At 43.1% G+C, this 16,147-nt stretch overlaps 1 protein-coding gene across 3 annotated transcripts in view; it reads left to right on the forward strand.

Moving 5' to 3' along the window:
- adamts9 (ADAM metallopeptidase with thrombospondin type 1 motif 9) overlaps positions 1-16,147 on the forward strand; it is a 161,991-nt gene that overhangs the window by 55,522 nt on the left and 90,322 nt on the right. For all 3 annotated transcript variants that reach the window (XR_001170408.3, NR_164664.1, NM_001374796.1), the window contains 7 exon segments: positions 488-593; positions 1,789-1,935; positions 4,831-4,972; positions 6,969-7,076; positions 13,520-13,665; positions 13,921-14,102; positions 14,189-14,325. Coding sequence is in view for 1 of the 3 variants with exons in the window: in NM_001374796.1 (NP_001361725.1) it covers positions 488-593; positions 1,789-1,935; positions 4,831-4,972; positions 6,969-7,076; positions 13,520-13,665; positions 13,921-14,102; positions 14,189-14,325 (968 nt within the window). In the remaining 2 variants the exon portion in view is untranslated.

Here is a 16,147-nt window from a genome sequence, read left to right on the forward strand (position 1 = left end):
AGCTACTACCCATTTGCAATGAACCAATCAGAAAGAGCCTTTTGGATGATACCTAGCAACATCCTGGGAGCCTTATCTAGTTCTATAGCAGGACTGAGAGTGTCATAAAGATAAATCAGGATATAATACAGGTATGGGAACCCTTATCTGGAAACCTTTTATCCAAAAAGCTCCGAAATATGGGAAAGGCCATGTCCCATAGAGTCAATTTTCAGCAAATAATTTTAATGTTTATAATAATGATTTTCTTTTTCTCTGTAATAATAAAACAGTACTTAAGCTGCTTGAATCGATATTGGTGGAAATTGGGTTTATTTAATGTTTTTTAGCTGACTTAAGGTCTGGTGATCCTAATTACAAAAAGATCCCTTATCCAGAAAACCCCAGGTCCCAAGCATTCTGGATAACAGATCCTATCCCTGTAATATATTCAGCAGGTCTGACTGTGGCAGCTTCTATTCAGAGTTTGTATTGTGCTTTCCCATAGGCCTGGCCGAACTGGGCACCGTGTGTGACCCCTACCGGAGCTGCTCCATCAGTGAAGACAACGGGCTCAGCACGGCATTTACTATAGCACATGAGCTTGGACACGTGTATGTTTCATGTAAATATACATTCAATGTCAATCCCTTTGTCAGCCAATCACTGCTCTGCTTGGCACTATAAATAAATGTGACCAAAGGGCATTGTGCCAATGAGCAGGTCACACTGCCACCATGTTATGCTTCCACTCTACTCCATTAACTTCATGTTCAAAGACAACTATATGTAAACTTAGTAGCTAAGGGTTGAAAAAATACCTTCATCAAGTTCACCCTTTTGTCTAAGTAAAACCTAAAACACTAAGGGATTTATTATGCTGTGTAAAATGAAATTCGCTGAAAAAAAACGATGGAAAAATCTGCGTAAAATAAATGGAGAAGTTTGCTGTCCAAACACCAAGATTTTATGCCGTTGTTTTACGTAACTACCGGTGGAAGAGAAAAAGCGCATAAAAAATGACGCCGATTTTACGCCGTTTTTATGTGGTGAAGCCTGCGCTGAATTTTCTCGCCGTTTTTTACACTGCATAATAAATCTGCCCCTAAGTTGAAAAGGCGAACTTCACCTTGAAATTAACTTTTACAATGTTCGGTAACAATTTGCAAGGTTTCAGTTGGTCTTTGTTTTTTTTATGATTTTTAATTTGCTTTTCTGTTGTTGCTACCTTCAAGGTGTCCCTGGCGACCAAAAGCTAATTATCAGTGAGGCTAGATTTCTGTTACTTTGCATTGCTTCCCTTTTTATAGAAAAGCAATTCAAAGTAACAGACTGGTTGCTAGGCTAACTGGGACCCTAGCAACAGGAAAGCCATAGAAAGTTTACTGTGGCACAAAACAACCTATTGCATTTCACCATTGTTTGCCTCATTCTGAAAGATGATGTGAAGGTGAACTGGCCCTTTAGTGTTGAGTAGTGGGAAAATTCTGTTTAATTCCCGTTGCTACCTTGCAGGTGTCCCTGGCGACCAAAAGCTGATTATCAGTGAGGCTAGACTTCTGTTACTTTGCATTGCTTCCCTTTATATAGAGGCCTTCACTTATTTATCTTCCATTTTGACTGGTTGCTAGACTAACTGGAACCCTAGCAACAGGAAAGCCATAGAAAGTTTACTGTGGCACAAAACAGCCTATTGCATTTCACCATTGTTTGCCTCATTCTGAAAGATAATGTGAAGGTGAACTTGCCCTTTAGTGTTGAGTAGTGGGAAAATTCCGTTTAATTCCCGGCCTCCGCTCTTTTGCGCAGATTCAACATGCCGCACGACGACAGCAACAAATGCAAAGAGGAAAGCGGCAAAAACCAGCAGCACGTCATGGCGCCGACCCTTAACTTCTACACCAACCCCTGGATGTGGTCAAAGTGCAGCCGGAAATACGTCACGCAGTTTCTAGAGTAAGTAAAAGGGGGTTGTGTAACTTTACCTTTCTATGGGCATTTAGATATTGGGGTATTTTTAATCTGACTTTCTACCCCAAAACCTCTAATAGTTTCAGTTGGGGCCTATAGACCTTGGTACCGGGGTCTCCTGATTTCTTGTTACCAAAACTCATGCCATATAAATACCCCTTAACCATGGAGTGGTGGCCAAATTGTGTATTCCTATGGGAGCCTGTGAGATGTTGGGGTGCCAGTGCTGTGTTGGCAATGCCTCCGCCCTAGTGATGTGCAGGTTGTAAATATTCCCACCCAAACCCAGTGACCCCAGGTTGAGATGGGAGCTTTCCACCTGCCCCCTTAGCTGACATCAGAGATGAGGTTACAAGGGGCAGGTTAACAGTTTTACCACCAACAAGGAAGGAGCCAATGTGTGCTGTGGCTGGGGAGTTTAACCCCCTCCGGGGGGGGGGGGGGTTAAACAATGGAATGTGCAGGCCAGCCCGAAACCTGTGGAACCTATAGGTCGGGCGGGTTTGGGTCAACCCACACATCTCTACTCCACCCAGGGCTGGAACTAGGGCAGTGGTTCCCAACCTTCCTAATGCCACGACCCTTTAATACAGTTCCTCATGTTGTGGACCATAAAATTATTCCTAAGCCCATCGGTAATATGTGTTTTCCAATGGTCTTGGGTGACCCCTGTGAAAGGGTTGTTTGACCCCCAAAGGGGTCCCGACCCCACAGGTTGAGAACCACTGAACTAGGGGAAGGCAGAAGAAGCACCTGACTAGGGTGCAATGGTAGGGGGCGCTATGTAGGTGCTTTTTTTGCCTTCCGCTAGTCTTGTTCTCTTGCCCTCGCCCTCTCGACCTGTCTGACTTTACCCCTTATAGGAAAACTATCCCCCCAGAATGAATACGTAACCAACAGACAGTTTATATGATGTTAAGTGGCCTATTAAAGAATCTCCCCAAACTGGAATATATATATCAGTAAATATTGCCCTTTTATATCCTTTCCCTTGAGCCGCCATTTAGTGATGGGCTGTGTGCTCCCTCAGAGATCAGCTGACAGGAAGTGATGCAGCTCTAACTGTAACAGGAAGTAGTGTGGGAGCAAAAGGTAGAACTCTGCCCATTCATTGGCTGATGGGGCCTAGCATGTATGTGTGCCTTGGCTTGTTTGTGTGCACTGTGACTCCTATGATCCCAGGGGGCGGCCCTGTGTACTTAAAATGGCAGTTTCCTATTTAGGATTACCCAATGGCACATACTGCTAAATAAGTATATTTATATGAAAATGGTTTATTTAGATGAAGCAGGGTTTTACTTATAAGCAATATATTTATATAGAGACTTACATTGTTTGGGGTATAGTTTCCCTTTACGAGGCCCAGGGTGCCACCAGGCGCTGTTGCTTTAATCTAATTCCTGCAATTGGAAAGCAGCAAAACATGCAGGATTTAAATGCGCCGTTTCCCTGCAGGATGCATTATCTATACGACTGTGTGGGGGACAGGGGGCTCTGTCATTATTGCCCTGACACTGTGATACTGGTTTTCCTTGAATTCGATTCCCACCAAGTTCTCGCTATAAAACCTCTGTGTATTGACTTCCCATTGCCCCAGGAATGAATGTATTATGTCACTGATTCCTCCGGTAAACGCTCCGCGGCCGCTGCCAGTTCCTTTCATGCGAATTCCATGTCCGTAGGAAGCGGGTAACCAGGGCAACCGGTGGGCCCATGCTGCTCTCCCGTCTTCTAATTGGGCATTTTGTCCTGGAACGGCGTCGAGACCTGAGGGAGGAAATGAGGACGGAGGAACTTTTATAGATGAAAAAGTGATTTCAAGATTATTTTGTGAATCAGTACATCCACGTGTTAGGCCTCCAAGTGATCATGCTAACTTGTTTTTTCAGAGCATTTAGTGCTACCAACCCCTATTTCTGTAGGGAAATGAGAGCAGAGCAGGCAGTAACCCTTCCAACACTTTCCCCTGTCTCTGTCCCTATATATTAGGTACCTACCTAGTGCTACCAACCCCTATTTCTGTAGGGAAATGAGAGCAGGGCAGGCAGTAACCCTTCCAACACTTTCCCCTGTCTCTGCCCCTATATATTAGGTACCTACCTAGTGCTACCAACCCCTATTTCTGTAGGGAAATGAGAGCAGAGCAGGCAGTAACCCTTCCAACACTTTCCCCTGTCTCTGTCCCTATATATTAGGTACCTACCTAGTGCTACCAACCCCTATTTCTGTAGGGAAATGAGAGCAGGGCAGGCAGTAACCCTTCCAACACTTTCCCCTGTCTCTGCCCCTATATATTAGGTACCTACCTAGTGCTACCAACCCCTATTTCTGTAGGGAAATGAGAGCATGGCAGGCAGTAACCCTTCCAACACTTTCCCCTGTCTCTGCCCCTATATATTAGGTACCTACCTAGTGCTACCAACCCCTATTTCTGTAGGGAAATGAGAAAAGAGCAGGCAGTAACCCTTCCAACACTTTCCCCTGTCTCTGCCCCTATATATTAGGTACCTACCTAGTGCTACCAACCCCTATTTCTGTAGGGAAATGAGAGCAGGGCAGGCAGTAACCCTTCCAACACTTTCCCCTGTCTCTGTCCCTATATATTAGGTACCTACCTAGTGCTACCAACCCCTATTTCTGTAGGGAAATGAGAGCAGGGCAGGCAGTAACCCTTCCAACACTTTCCCCTGTCTCTGCCCCTATATAGAAAAATAGACACTATGGTTCTGGCACCATAGCCAGTGCTGTAGATTCTAAAGAAGGGCCACATAATTTTTTCACATTTTGTGTTTTGCTTTATTTGGCTACATACCCTGTCTTTTTATGTTAAATACAGATAATGAAGGAAAAGCCCATAGTAACATTTATTCTCTGTCCTAGCACGGGTTACGGGGAGTGCCTGCTGGATGAGCCAATCTCTAGAACATACACACTGCCTCAGCAGCTACCGGGGGCTTTGTACAATGTCAATAAGCAATGTGAATTGATATTTGGACCGGGATCCCAGGTGTGCCCGTATATGGTACGTACCTTTGCGTTATTAGTCATATTGATATTACTTGTTTATATAGGTGCAGTCTGATGCCTGGGGAAGTTGGTTGCATATAAAGGGCCATGTTAAACTGGATGCCTATGCGCCTGCACCTGTGCACCCTGCCCTGTATTATTTACTTACCCTTTATAAGTACTCGTACTCAGCAAGAAACCCATTGGACAGTTTTTATCGTTTAACCAAAGCAAAATGTAATTTTAATCTAACGGGGCTGTCCAAATGTGGCCCTACAAGGGATTTTTATGGCCCCCAGTCTGCTTATAGACTCCATAAACTTGACTGTATGACATCATAATTGTTTAATTTGGCCATCGAATGCGCTATATGAGAAATAATGAGCCCACTACATGTAATAAGTGGGGCAGCGCTGATCTAGAATACTGGACATATGGTGTATGTGGGGTTCACATACTAACATGCCTGTGACCATTCCCCAAATGTCGAATGGGGCAGTAGCTTGAGGGGTCCTCAAGCAAATGATTGGTCAGTAAAGATCCCCATACATGGGCCAATTCTAGCTGCCGATATTGTTCCCTTAGACCAATTCGGCAGCTAATCGGCCCGTGTATGGGCACTACCAACGGGCCTGCCCGACTGATATCTGGTTTGAAATTGGCCAGATATCGATCGAGCAGGTTAAAAAATCTAGTCGGATCGGGGACCGCATCAGCTCGTTGATGCGGTCCCCGAACCGACTTTGCCTATACCCGTCAAGATAAAGGGCCAAACGACTGAATTAGCCTGGATTCTCCCGATATCGCCCACACGCTGGTGGGGGATATCGGGAGAAGATCCACTCGCCAAGCGAGCGGATCTGAAGGTGTATTGGCACCTTTAGACTGCTTGCGGTCATACTGACCAATCATTGCATCTGCATGTGTTTCATCCAAACTGAAGCATTGTATGAGCCAATTGGTCAGTTGCTCTGTCTGTGTGAGGGAAGCCTTTGGCCAACAAGAAGAAACAATGAATGGCAGTGATTTAGAACATTTGGCCAGCTACATGCACCATGGTGTGATTGCCCAGCCGGCAAGCCAAGTGATTGTATTGCATGGGAATTCCCTTGTGTGTGGGCAGGGTTTAATCAGGACAGACCATTAGTCCTTAGAAAGCCAGACTGCTATCTATGTTTGTTGCTAAGTGGGCCCCTTGTAGGAGACACAGGCAGCAAGGAGCACCCTTGACGGAGCCCACATGAAAGGGGACAGCTGAGGGAGCCCATTGTTGGCCCAAACAAAGGTGCCTGGATTCTTTTCTTCCCTTCCTTTACTGCTGGATGAGTTTCCCTCCTCACATGACTGACCCCAGTGTCATCCGGATAATCCCCGAGCGTCTCTGCGACGCCGTAGGTGGTTTATGAATTTCCAGGTGTAGTGGAAATAGATTGGAAGATCCGTAATTCATATCAACCCCCCCTGTGCTGCTCTATAGGAAACATCTGCAAATCCCATCGATAGAAATGAATATATAAAGTAGAAGGGAATGGGCCATGTATCCCTGTAATATACATTTCTCTTACAAACGGCTCGTTCCGTTTATTTTTAGCAATAAAGTCGCTTGTAGGAACAGCTGTTCTGGATATCTAGCGAATGAGGAGTAGAGACCTGGCATCGATCCGGCGTCCCTTAATACTCAAATTAGTACTCTCATATGATTTCATTCTTCGCCAGCGCTGGACGCGTGCTTTTCAAATATTTCCTTAAAAAAATATCCTGCTTCCGAATAGCGATAATAAAAAAAAATAAAAAATGCTTTATTTAAAGGGGAAGTAAACCTCCAAAGGTGGCTTAATTTGAGCCCTCTGTATATGTGCCATTGTACCATTAGCGCTGTTCTCTGCCATAATAATGTGCCCATGAATGCGCAGGAACCCTGGGAAAAGTACAAAAGACGCTGTTGCATGTTACACATTAAGCTGCAGGGAATTAACCATTTACTTTCCACTTTTGTTTTGGGCGACTTGCAGCAAATGCAGTGCCGGCGACTGTGGTGCATCAGCAGCGATGGGCAACACAAGGGCTGCCGGACCCAACACACGCCGTGGGCAGATGGCACCGAATGTGAGCCGGGGAAGGTCAGAGCCTTATCATTTACCCCTATACGTGTCATGTTTCTGTTATGTGTAAATAGTTTCAATATTCTTCATTAACCTGCTTTGTCTGAGAGCAGCACTTTTATTTATCACCACTGGGGATGCTGTTTTGTTGATTTGCAGCTCCCATTTACAGGATATGTATGGCTCTTTAGTACAGGTATGGGACCCGTTATCCAGAATGCTCAGGACCTGGGGTTTTCCGGATAAGGGATCTTTCCGTAATCCGGATATCCTATCTTAAGTCTGCTAATAAAATTATTTAAACAGTAATTAAACCCAATAGGATTGTTCTGCCCCCAATAAGGGGTAATTATATCTTAGTTGGGATCAAGTACAGGTACTGTTTTATTATTACAGAGAAAAGGGAATCATTTAACCATTAAATAAACCCAATAGGCCTGTTCTGCCCCAATAAGGGGTAATTGTATCTTAGTTGGGATCAAGTACAGGTACTGTTTTATTATTACAGAGAAAAGGGAATCATTTAACCATGAAATAAGCCCAATAGGGCTGTTCTGCCCCCAATAAGGGGTAATTATATCTTAGTTGGGATCAAGTACAGGTACTGTTTTATTATTACAGAGAAAAGGGAATCATTTAACCATGAAATAAACCCAATAGGGCTGTTCTGCCCCCAATAAGGGGTAATTATATCTTAGTTGGGATCAAGTACAGGTACTGTTTTATTATTACAGAGAAAAGGGAATCATTTAACCATTAAATAAACCCAATAGGGCTGTTCTGCCCCAATAAGGGGTAATTATATCTTAGTTGGGATCAAGTACAGGAACTGTTTTATTATTACAGAGAAAAGGGAATCATTTAACCATGAAATAAACCCAATAGGGCTGTTCTGCCCCAATAAGGGGTAATTATATCTTAGTTGGGATCAAGTACAGGTACTGTTTTATTATTACAGAGAAAAGGGAATCATTTAACCATGAAATAAACCCAATAGGGCTGTTCTGCCCCCAATAAGGGGTAATTATATCTTAGTTGGGATCAAGTACAGGTACTGTTTTATTATTACAGAGAAAAGGGAATCATTTAACCATGAAATAAACCCAATAGGGCTGTTCTGCCCCCAATAAGGGGTAATTATATCTTAGTTGGGATCAAGTACAGGTACTGTTTTATTATTACAGAGAAAAGGGAATCATTTAACCATTAAATAAACCCAATAGGACTGTTCTGCCCCCAATAAGGGGTAATTATATATAATATTTATTATTACAGAGAAAAAGGAAATCATTTTTAAAAATGTGAATTATTTGATTAAAATGGAGTCTATGGGAGATGGCCTTTCCGTAACTCGGAACTTTCTGGATAATGGGTTTCCGGATCCGGGTTTCCGCTCCGATACCTGTATTATAGCCGTATAAACAATGCTTAGTGATGTCATCAGTTATAATCGGTGCTTAGTAATGGGATTTATGTCAACTAACTCACTGAAACATGTGTAATATAATTAATAAGGTGCCCCCTCTTGTAAGATATAAGGATATTTTTACGTCACCTTGAAGTTCTGTGACCTGTAAAGTAGTGATGTGTGGGTTGGACAGATTGGGGCCAACCACAGCACCTCACTTGGGGGTCGCTGGTTTGCCGAGCAAAAAGTTAAATAATTCGAAAAACACAAAAAATAAAAAAATGAAGACCAATTGCAAATTGTCTCAGACAATACTAAAAGTTAGTTTAAAGGTGAACAACCCCAGACTGGAAAGAGCATTTCCTGATAAAGAATGTGGAGCAGAAGCAAAAACCCCTCCTTATCCTGGATGTAATTATTGCTATAAAATCTGAAATGGCCCTTGTTGATAAGGAAGGAATTCCATTCTCTCCCAGGAACAGAAATTCCATTCATGTCCCATGTGAGACGGGATTGAGTTTCCCACATTGTTGAGAGTTATTGTCACCTCTCGACCCGCAGGTGGAACAAGCGTGATTAAGGAGGGTTCAAGTAGGGGAAAGGCAATAACCCTGCCGGGGTATAAGGTTTCATAAAAAGCCACCGGATCTGCCCATCAAGAGCTCTCGGAATTCTCTGACATGTAGAAACTCTATGCCGAGGCTTCATATAATCATATTGCTGCCCCTGTTATATCTATATAAAACTTTTCCTATTTAGAATATCCACGTTTTCTCTTCTGTCACTTTAGGGGTTCAAATTTCTCTCTGTTTCTATAGATCTGTTTCATTGCCTTTACTCCTTATACCATTCTCTGTTGTTTAATTAGCCACAGGCATTTCCTAAATGCAGCGCTGGAGTAAAGGGTAACTAATCCTGCTTTGCCTTGTGGGGGCACTGGCTCTAATCCAGAGAATCCCTGCCATAAAGCCAGGAAAGGCAATAGAAATGGGAACATAATTACTAGGAGATTCCTCCATACAAGTACAGGCATGGGATCCCTTATCCAGAAAGTTCCAAATTACAGAATGACCATCTCCCATAAACTCCATTAAAAACAAATAACTCTAATTTTTAAAAATTATTATTTCCTTTTTCTCTGTAATAATAAAACAGTACCTGTACTTGATCCCAACTAAGATATAATTACCCCTTATTGGGGGCAGAACAGCCCTATTGGGTTTATTTAATGGTTAAATGATTCCCTTTTCTCTGTAATAATAAAACAGTACCTGTACTTGATCCCAACTAAGATATAATTACCCCTTATTGGGGGCAGAACAGCCCTATTGGGTTTATTTAATGGTTAAATGATTCCCTTTTCTCTGTAATAATAAAACAGTACCTGTACTTGATCCCAACTAAGATATAATTACCCCTTATTGGGGGCAGAACAGTCCTATTGGGTTTATTTCATGGTTAAATGATTCCCTTTTCTCTGTAATAATAAAACAGTACCTGTACTTGATCCCAACTAAGATATAATTACCCCTTATTGGGGGCAGAACAGCCCTATTGGGTTTATTTCATGGTTAAATGATTCCCTTTTCTCTGTAATAATAAAACAGTACCTGTACTTGATCCCAACTAAGATATAATTACCCCTTATTGGGGGCAGAACAGCCCTATTGGGTTTATTTCATGGTTAAATGATTCCCTTTTCTCTGTAATAATAAAACAGTACCTGTACTTGATCCCAACTAAGATATAATTACCCCTTATTGGGGCAGAACAGCCCTATTGGGTTTATTTAATGGTTAAATGATTCCCTTTTCTCTGTAATAATAAAACAGTACCTGTACTTGATCCCAACTAAGATATAATTACCCCTTATTGGGGCAGAACAGCCCTATTGGGTTTATTTAATGGTTAAATGATTCCCTTTTCTCTGTAATAATAAAACAGTACTTGTACTTGATCCCAACTAAGATATAATTACCCCTTATTGGGGCAGAACAGCCCTATTGGGTTTATTTCATGGTTAAATGATTCCCTTTTCTCTGTAATAATAAAACAGTACCTGTACTTGATCCCAACTAAGATATAATTACCCCTTATTGGGGGCAGAACAGCCCTATTGGGTTTATTTAATGGTTAAATGATTCCCTTTTCTCTGTAATAATAAAACAGTACCTGTACTTGATCCCAACTAAGATATAATTACCCCTTATTGGGGGCAGAACAGCCCTATTGGGTTTATTTCATGGTTAAATGATTCCTTTTTCTCTGTAATAATAAAACAGTACCTGTACTTGATCCCAACTAAGATATAATTACCCCTTATTGGGGCAGAACAGCCCTATTGGGTTTATTTAATGGTTAAATGATTCCCTTTTCTCTGTAATAATAAAACAGTACCTGTACTTGATCCCAACTAAGATATAATTACCCCTTATTGGGGGCAGAACAGCCCTATTGGGTTTATTTCATGGTTAAATGATTCCCTTTTCTCTGTAATAATAAAACAGTACCTGTACTTGATCCCAAATAAGATATAATTATCATTGGAGGAAAAACAAGCCTATTGGGTTTATTCAATATTTAAATGATTTTTAGCAGACTTAACTTGTTACAGAAAGATCCCTTATCCGGAAAACCCCAGGTCCCGAGCATTCTGGATAACAGGTCCCATACCTGTATAAAAGTAGTCAACAATTTTTGGTTCCTTACTACAACGCTGGTTCTGGCTCTTGGAACAATGTAGTAGAAGCCAGCTTGATTCTGCTCCATTTCCCACCATGCTTTGCGTGCATCATAACAAGTCCTTGTTGGGAATATTAGATATTAACACATATTTCGCTCTCTCAGATCTGAGCAATAATTTATACAGCAACAAGGATTCATGTAATTTTCTCCTACTCCTCCTTCTGTATTTGAATACCAGATGTAATATTGCTGATAAAGGTGATTATTATGAGTCAAAGGCTACAGGAAAATAGAGAGAGACAATTTTCTGCCTAAATCTCAGCCATATATTGTGGAGCTTTAATAGTAGCGAGGGGGGGGCATTAGGTAAGATATACACTTCCACTTCGACCTGATTGATGGAACTGTCTTCCTTTTCCTGTGGATTATTGCTCTGACCTCAGTGATGTGACAAAGAGTGGGCCCCTGGGAGCCATTAATCTCACTCCAAACTCCAGTACAGCAAAGGAAATAGTCCCACATTTCTACTTCATTAGTCATGTCAGCAGTGCGCCCGATTTATCTGTTAGAGACTTTGGTTATGTACTGTAGGGTTCTAGCCTTTGTTTAGCCATAACTGTATGTACCAAAGCAGTGATAAGTTGCCTGCCAGTAATGCTCTAAATATTTAATTTGCATTGAGGATAATAGCCTCTGGGAAGGGACTGTGGCTGTGGGATAGCAGGTATAGTAGGGAGAGATGGTGCCTATAGTAGCAGTGGGGGGATAATAGCCTCTGGGAAGGGACTGGGGCTGTGGGATAGCAGGTATAGTAGGGAGAGATGGTGCCTATAGTAGCAGTGGGGGGATAATAGCCTCTGGGAAGGGACTGGGGCTGTGGGATAGCAGGTATAGTAGGGAGAGACGGTGCCTATAGTAGCAGTGGGGGGATAATAGCCTCTGGGAAGGGACTGTGGCTGTGGGATAGCAGGTATAGTAGGGAGAGATGGTGCCTATAGTAGCAGTGGGGGGATAATAGCCTCTGGGAAGGGACTGGGGCTGTGGGATAGCAGGTATAGTAGGGAGAGATGGTGCCTATAGTAGCAGTGGGATAATAGCCTCTGGGAAGGGACTGGGGCTGTGGGATAGCAGGTATAGTAGGGAGAGATGGTGCCTATAGTAGCAGTGGGGGGATAATAGCCTCTGGGAAGGGACTGGGGCTGTGGGATAGTAGGCATAGTAGGGAGAGATGGTGCCTATAGTAGCAGTGGGGGGATAATAGCCTTTGGGAAGGGACTGGGGCTGTGGGATAGCAGGTATAGTAGGGAGAGATGGTGCCTATAGTAGCAGTGGGGGGATAATAGCCTCTGGGAAGGGACTGGGGCTGTGGGATAGCAGGTAGAGTAGGGAGAGATGGTGCCTATAGTAGCAGTGGGATAATAGCCTCTGGGAAGGGACTGGGGCTGTGGGATAGCAGGTATAGTAGGGAGAGATGGTGCCTATAGTAGCAGTGGGGGGGATAATAGCCTCTGGGAAGGGACTGGGGCTGTGGGATAGCAGGTATAGTAGGGAGAGATGGTGCCTATAGTAGCAGTGGGGGGATAATAGCCTCTGGGAAGGGACTGTGGCTGTGGGATAGCAGGTATAGTAGGGAGAGATGGTGCCTATAGTAGCAGTGGGTGGATAATAGCCTCTGGGAAGGGACTGGGGCTGTGGGATAGCAGGTATAGTAGGGAGAGATGGTGCCTATAGTAGCAGTGGGGGGATAATAGCCTCTGGGAAGGGACTGTGGCTGTGGGATAGCAGGTATAGTAGGGAGAGATGGTGCCTATAGTAGCAGTGGGATAATAGCCTCTGGGAAGGGACTGGGGCTGTGGGATAGCAGGTATAGTAGGGAGAGATGGTGCCTATAGTAACAGTGGGATAATAGCCTCTGGGAAGGGACTGGGGCTGTGGGATAGCAGGTATAGTAGGGAGAGATGGTGCCTATAGTAGCAGTGGGGGGATAATAGCCTCTGGGAAGGGACTGGGACTGTGGGATAGCAGGTATAGTAGGGAGAGATGGTGCCTATAGTAGCAGTGGGGGGATAATAGCCTCTGGGAAGGGACTGGGGCTGTGGGATAGCAGGTATAGTAGGGAGAGATGGTGCCTATAGTAGCAGTGGGGGGATAATAGCCTCTGGGAAGGGACTGGGGCTGTGGGATAGCAGGTATAGTAGGGAGAGATGGTGCCTATAGTAGCAGTGGGGGGATAATAGCCTCTGGGAAGGGACTGGGGCTGTGGGATAGCAGGTATAGTAGGGAGAGACGGTGCCTATAGTAGCGGTGTAGTAGTTCTGCATCTCTTTCATATAGTCCTTACCATGCAACACTTTGTATCTTACTACAGCACTGCAGATACGGAGTATGTATTCCTAAAGAACGGGACGTACAGATTGCAGATGGATCTTGGGGGTCCTGGAGTCCATTCGGAGCCTGCTCTCGGTCATGTGGTGGTGGGATAAAAACTTCCATCCGTGAATGCAATAGACCCGAGTAAGTGTGTGATGTGCTGATTTATATCCAACAAGTTGCCTTAACTGGAACCAAATGCTTGGTCCCACTGGGCATACTGGAGCCATAGTAGTTGGTATTTAGCAGCCCCAGGGTACAGAGGGCCTGTTCCATTCATTATATATATATATATATATATATATAGCGTAATGCTAACGTATCATATAAATGTCAGGCTGGGTTTCTGACTGGAGCAAATAAAATAAAAAATAATGATTATTTCAATTTATTCCCCAGACCAAAAAATGGTGGTAAATACTGTGTTGGGCGTAGAATGAAGTTTAAATCCTGCAATACGGAGCTGTGCGCCAAACACAAGAGAGACTTCAGAGAGGAGCAGTGCGCGGATTTCGACGGGAAGCATTTTAATATTAATGGTCTACCTCCAAATGTGCGCTGGGTGCCCAAATACAGCGGCAGTAAGTATCGCCCAAAAGGTGCCACCCTGGTAACTGCTGCTTCTAAGGGTAACTAACATTAACCAAGCACCTGCTTGCCTTCGCAGTTTTAATGAAAGACCGCTGCAAGCTCTTCTGCCGAGTAGCGGGGAGCACGGCTTATTATCAGCTCAGGGACAGAGTGGTGGATGGGACGTCGTGTGGGCCGGACACTAACGATATCTGCGTGCAAGGACTGTGTCGGGTAAGTGCCCCTTCTTGGTATGTGTGCCTTGGTACGTATGGGGGAGCTGCCTTAGTTACCCTTAGACAGGACATTCGGAGGTTATGGTTATGGTCTAGTATACAGAAAGCTTCGGTTTTATAGATAAGGGGTCTTTCCGTAATTGGAACCTCTTAAGTCTACTAAAAAATCATTTAACCATTAAATAAACCCAATAGGGCTGTTCTGCCCCCAATAAGGGGTAATTATATCTTAGTTAGGATCAAGTACAGGTACTGTTTTATTATTACAGAGAAAAGGGAATCATTTAACCATTAAATAAACCCAATAGGGCTGTTCTGCCCCCAATAAGGGGTAATTATATCTTAGTTGGGATCAAGTACAGGTACTGATTTATTATTACAGAGAAAAGGGAATCATTTAACCATTAAATAAACCCAATAGGGCTGTTCTGCCCCCAATAAGGGGTAATTATATCTTAGTTGGGATCAAGTACAGGTACTGTTTTATTATTACAGAGAAAAGGGAATCATTTAACCATGAAATAAACCCAATAGGGCTGTTCTGCCCCAATAAGGGGTAATTATATCTTAGTTGGGATCAAGTACAGGTACTGTTTTATTATTACAGAGAAAAGGGAATCATTTAACCATTAAATAAACCCAATAGGGCTGTTCTGCCCCCAATAAGGGGTAATTATATCTTAGTTGGGATCAAGTACAGGTACTGATTTATTATTACAGAGAAAAGGGAATCATTTAACCATTAAATAAACCCAATAGGGCTGTTCTGCCCCAATAAGGGGTAATTATATCTTAGTTGGGATCAAGTACAGGTACTGTTTTATTATTAGAGAGAAAAGGGAATCATTTAACCATTAAATAAACCCAATAGGGCTGTTCTGCCCCAATAAGGGGTAATTATATCTTAGTTGGGATCAAGTACAGGTACTGTTTTATTATTAGAGAGAAAAGGGAATCATTTAACCATTAAATAAACCCAATAGGGGTCTATGGGAGATGACCTCTCTTCTGAGCTTTCTGGATAATGGGTTTCTGGATAATGGCTCCTATACTGTACTGTTTTTATATATAGAAAAAATGGAAATCATTTTCAAGAATTAGAATTATTTGCTTATAATGGAGTCTATTAGAAATGGCCTTCCTGTAATTTGGATAATGAGTTTCCGGATGAGGGATCCTGGACTTGTAGAGGCAAAAAGTTGTGCCTCTTTTTGTACCTTCATTGCCTGTAAGAGGACATTGGTGGCACATGTGGGTCAAACAAGGCAGAAAAATCTAGTGATAAGAATCAGAGCAATGGCGTTAGCTCTACAGATGAGTAACCTTCAGAGACATATATTGTGCCTGTTCCAATCTAAAGGGCGAGTAACCCACCATCATCAAAATCATGTAGTTTATTTTGTACAGTGAGCAGGGTATGAGGATTTGGGTGAATTTCTTCTTTATAAAAAGATGACAGTTAGGCCATTTGAGCAAAATGGAAACCCCCTTATCGTCACTGTATATTGATAGAAGCCAATAGAGCTCAATGCCAGTCGGTGCTGATATGTGTAGCCCTGTAGATGTAGGTGCAACTCTGCTGCTCGCCGGGGGTCTCACACTGCCTTTCTGGCTGATTAATTGTACAACATGTGTTTAGCAGCAGTTGTTTCCACTAGAAGTTTCCAAGCTGTGTGACTGCCCCCTCCCAAGGAGGCCCAACCCGGAGGAGAGGAAGGCACAGTGGGGTTTAGGGTGAATGCTTTTCTCCGAGTAAAAACATATTGTATATGGCAATTTGAGTGAGAAGTTCTTGGAACTAAAAGTTATTTTTTAATATC

This window comes from Xenopus tropicalis, chromosome 4 (genome assembly GCF_000004195.4).
Source record: "Xenopus tropicalis strain Nigerian chromosome 4, UCB_Xtro_10.0, whole genome shotgun sequence".
In the NCBI taxonomy this organism is placed as follows: Eukaryota; Metazoa; Chordata; class Amphibia; order Anura; family Pipidae; genus Xenopus; species Xenopus tropicalis.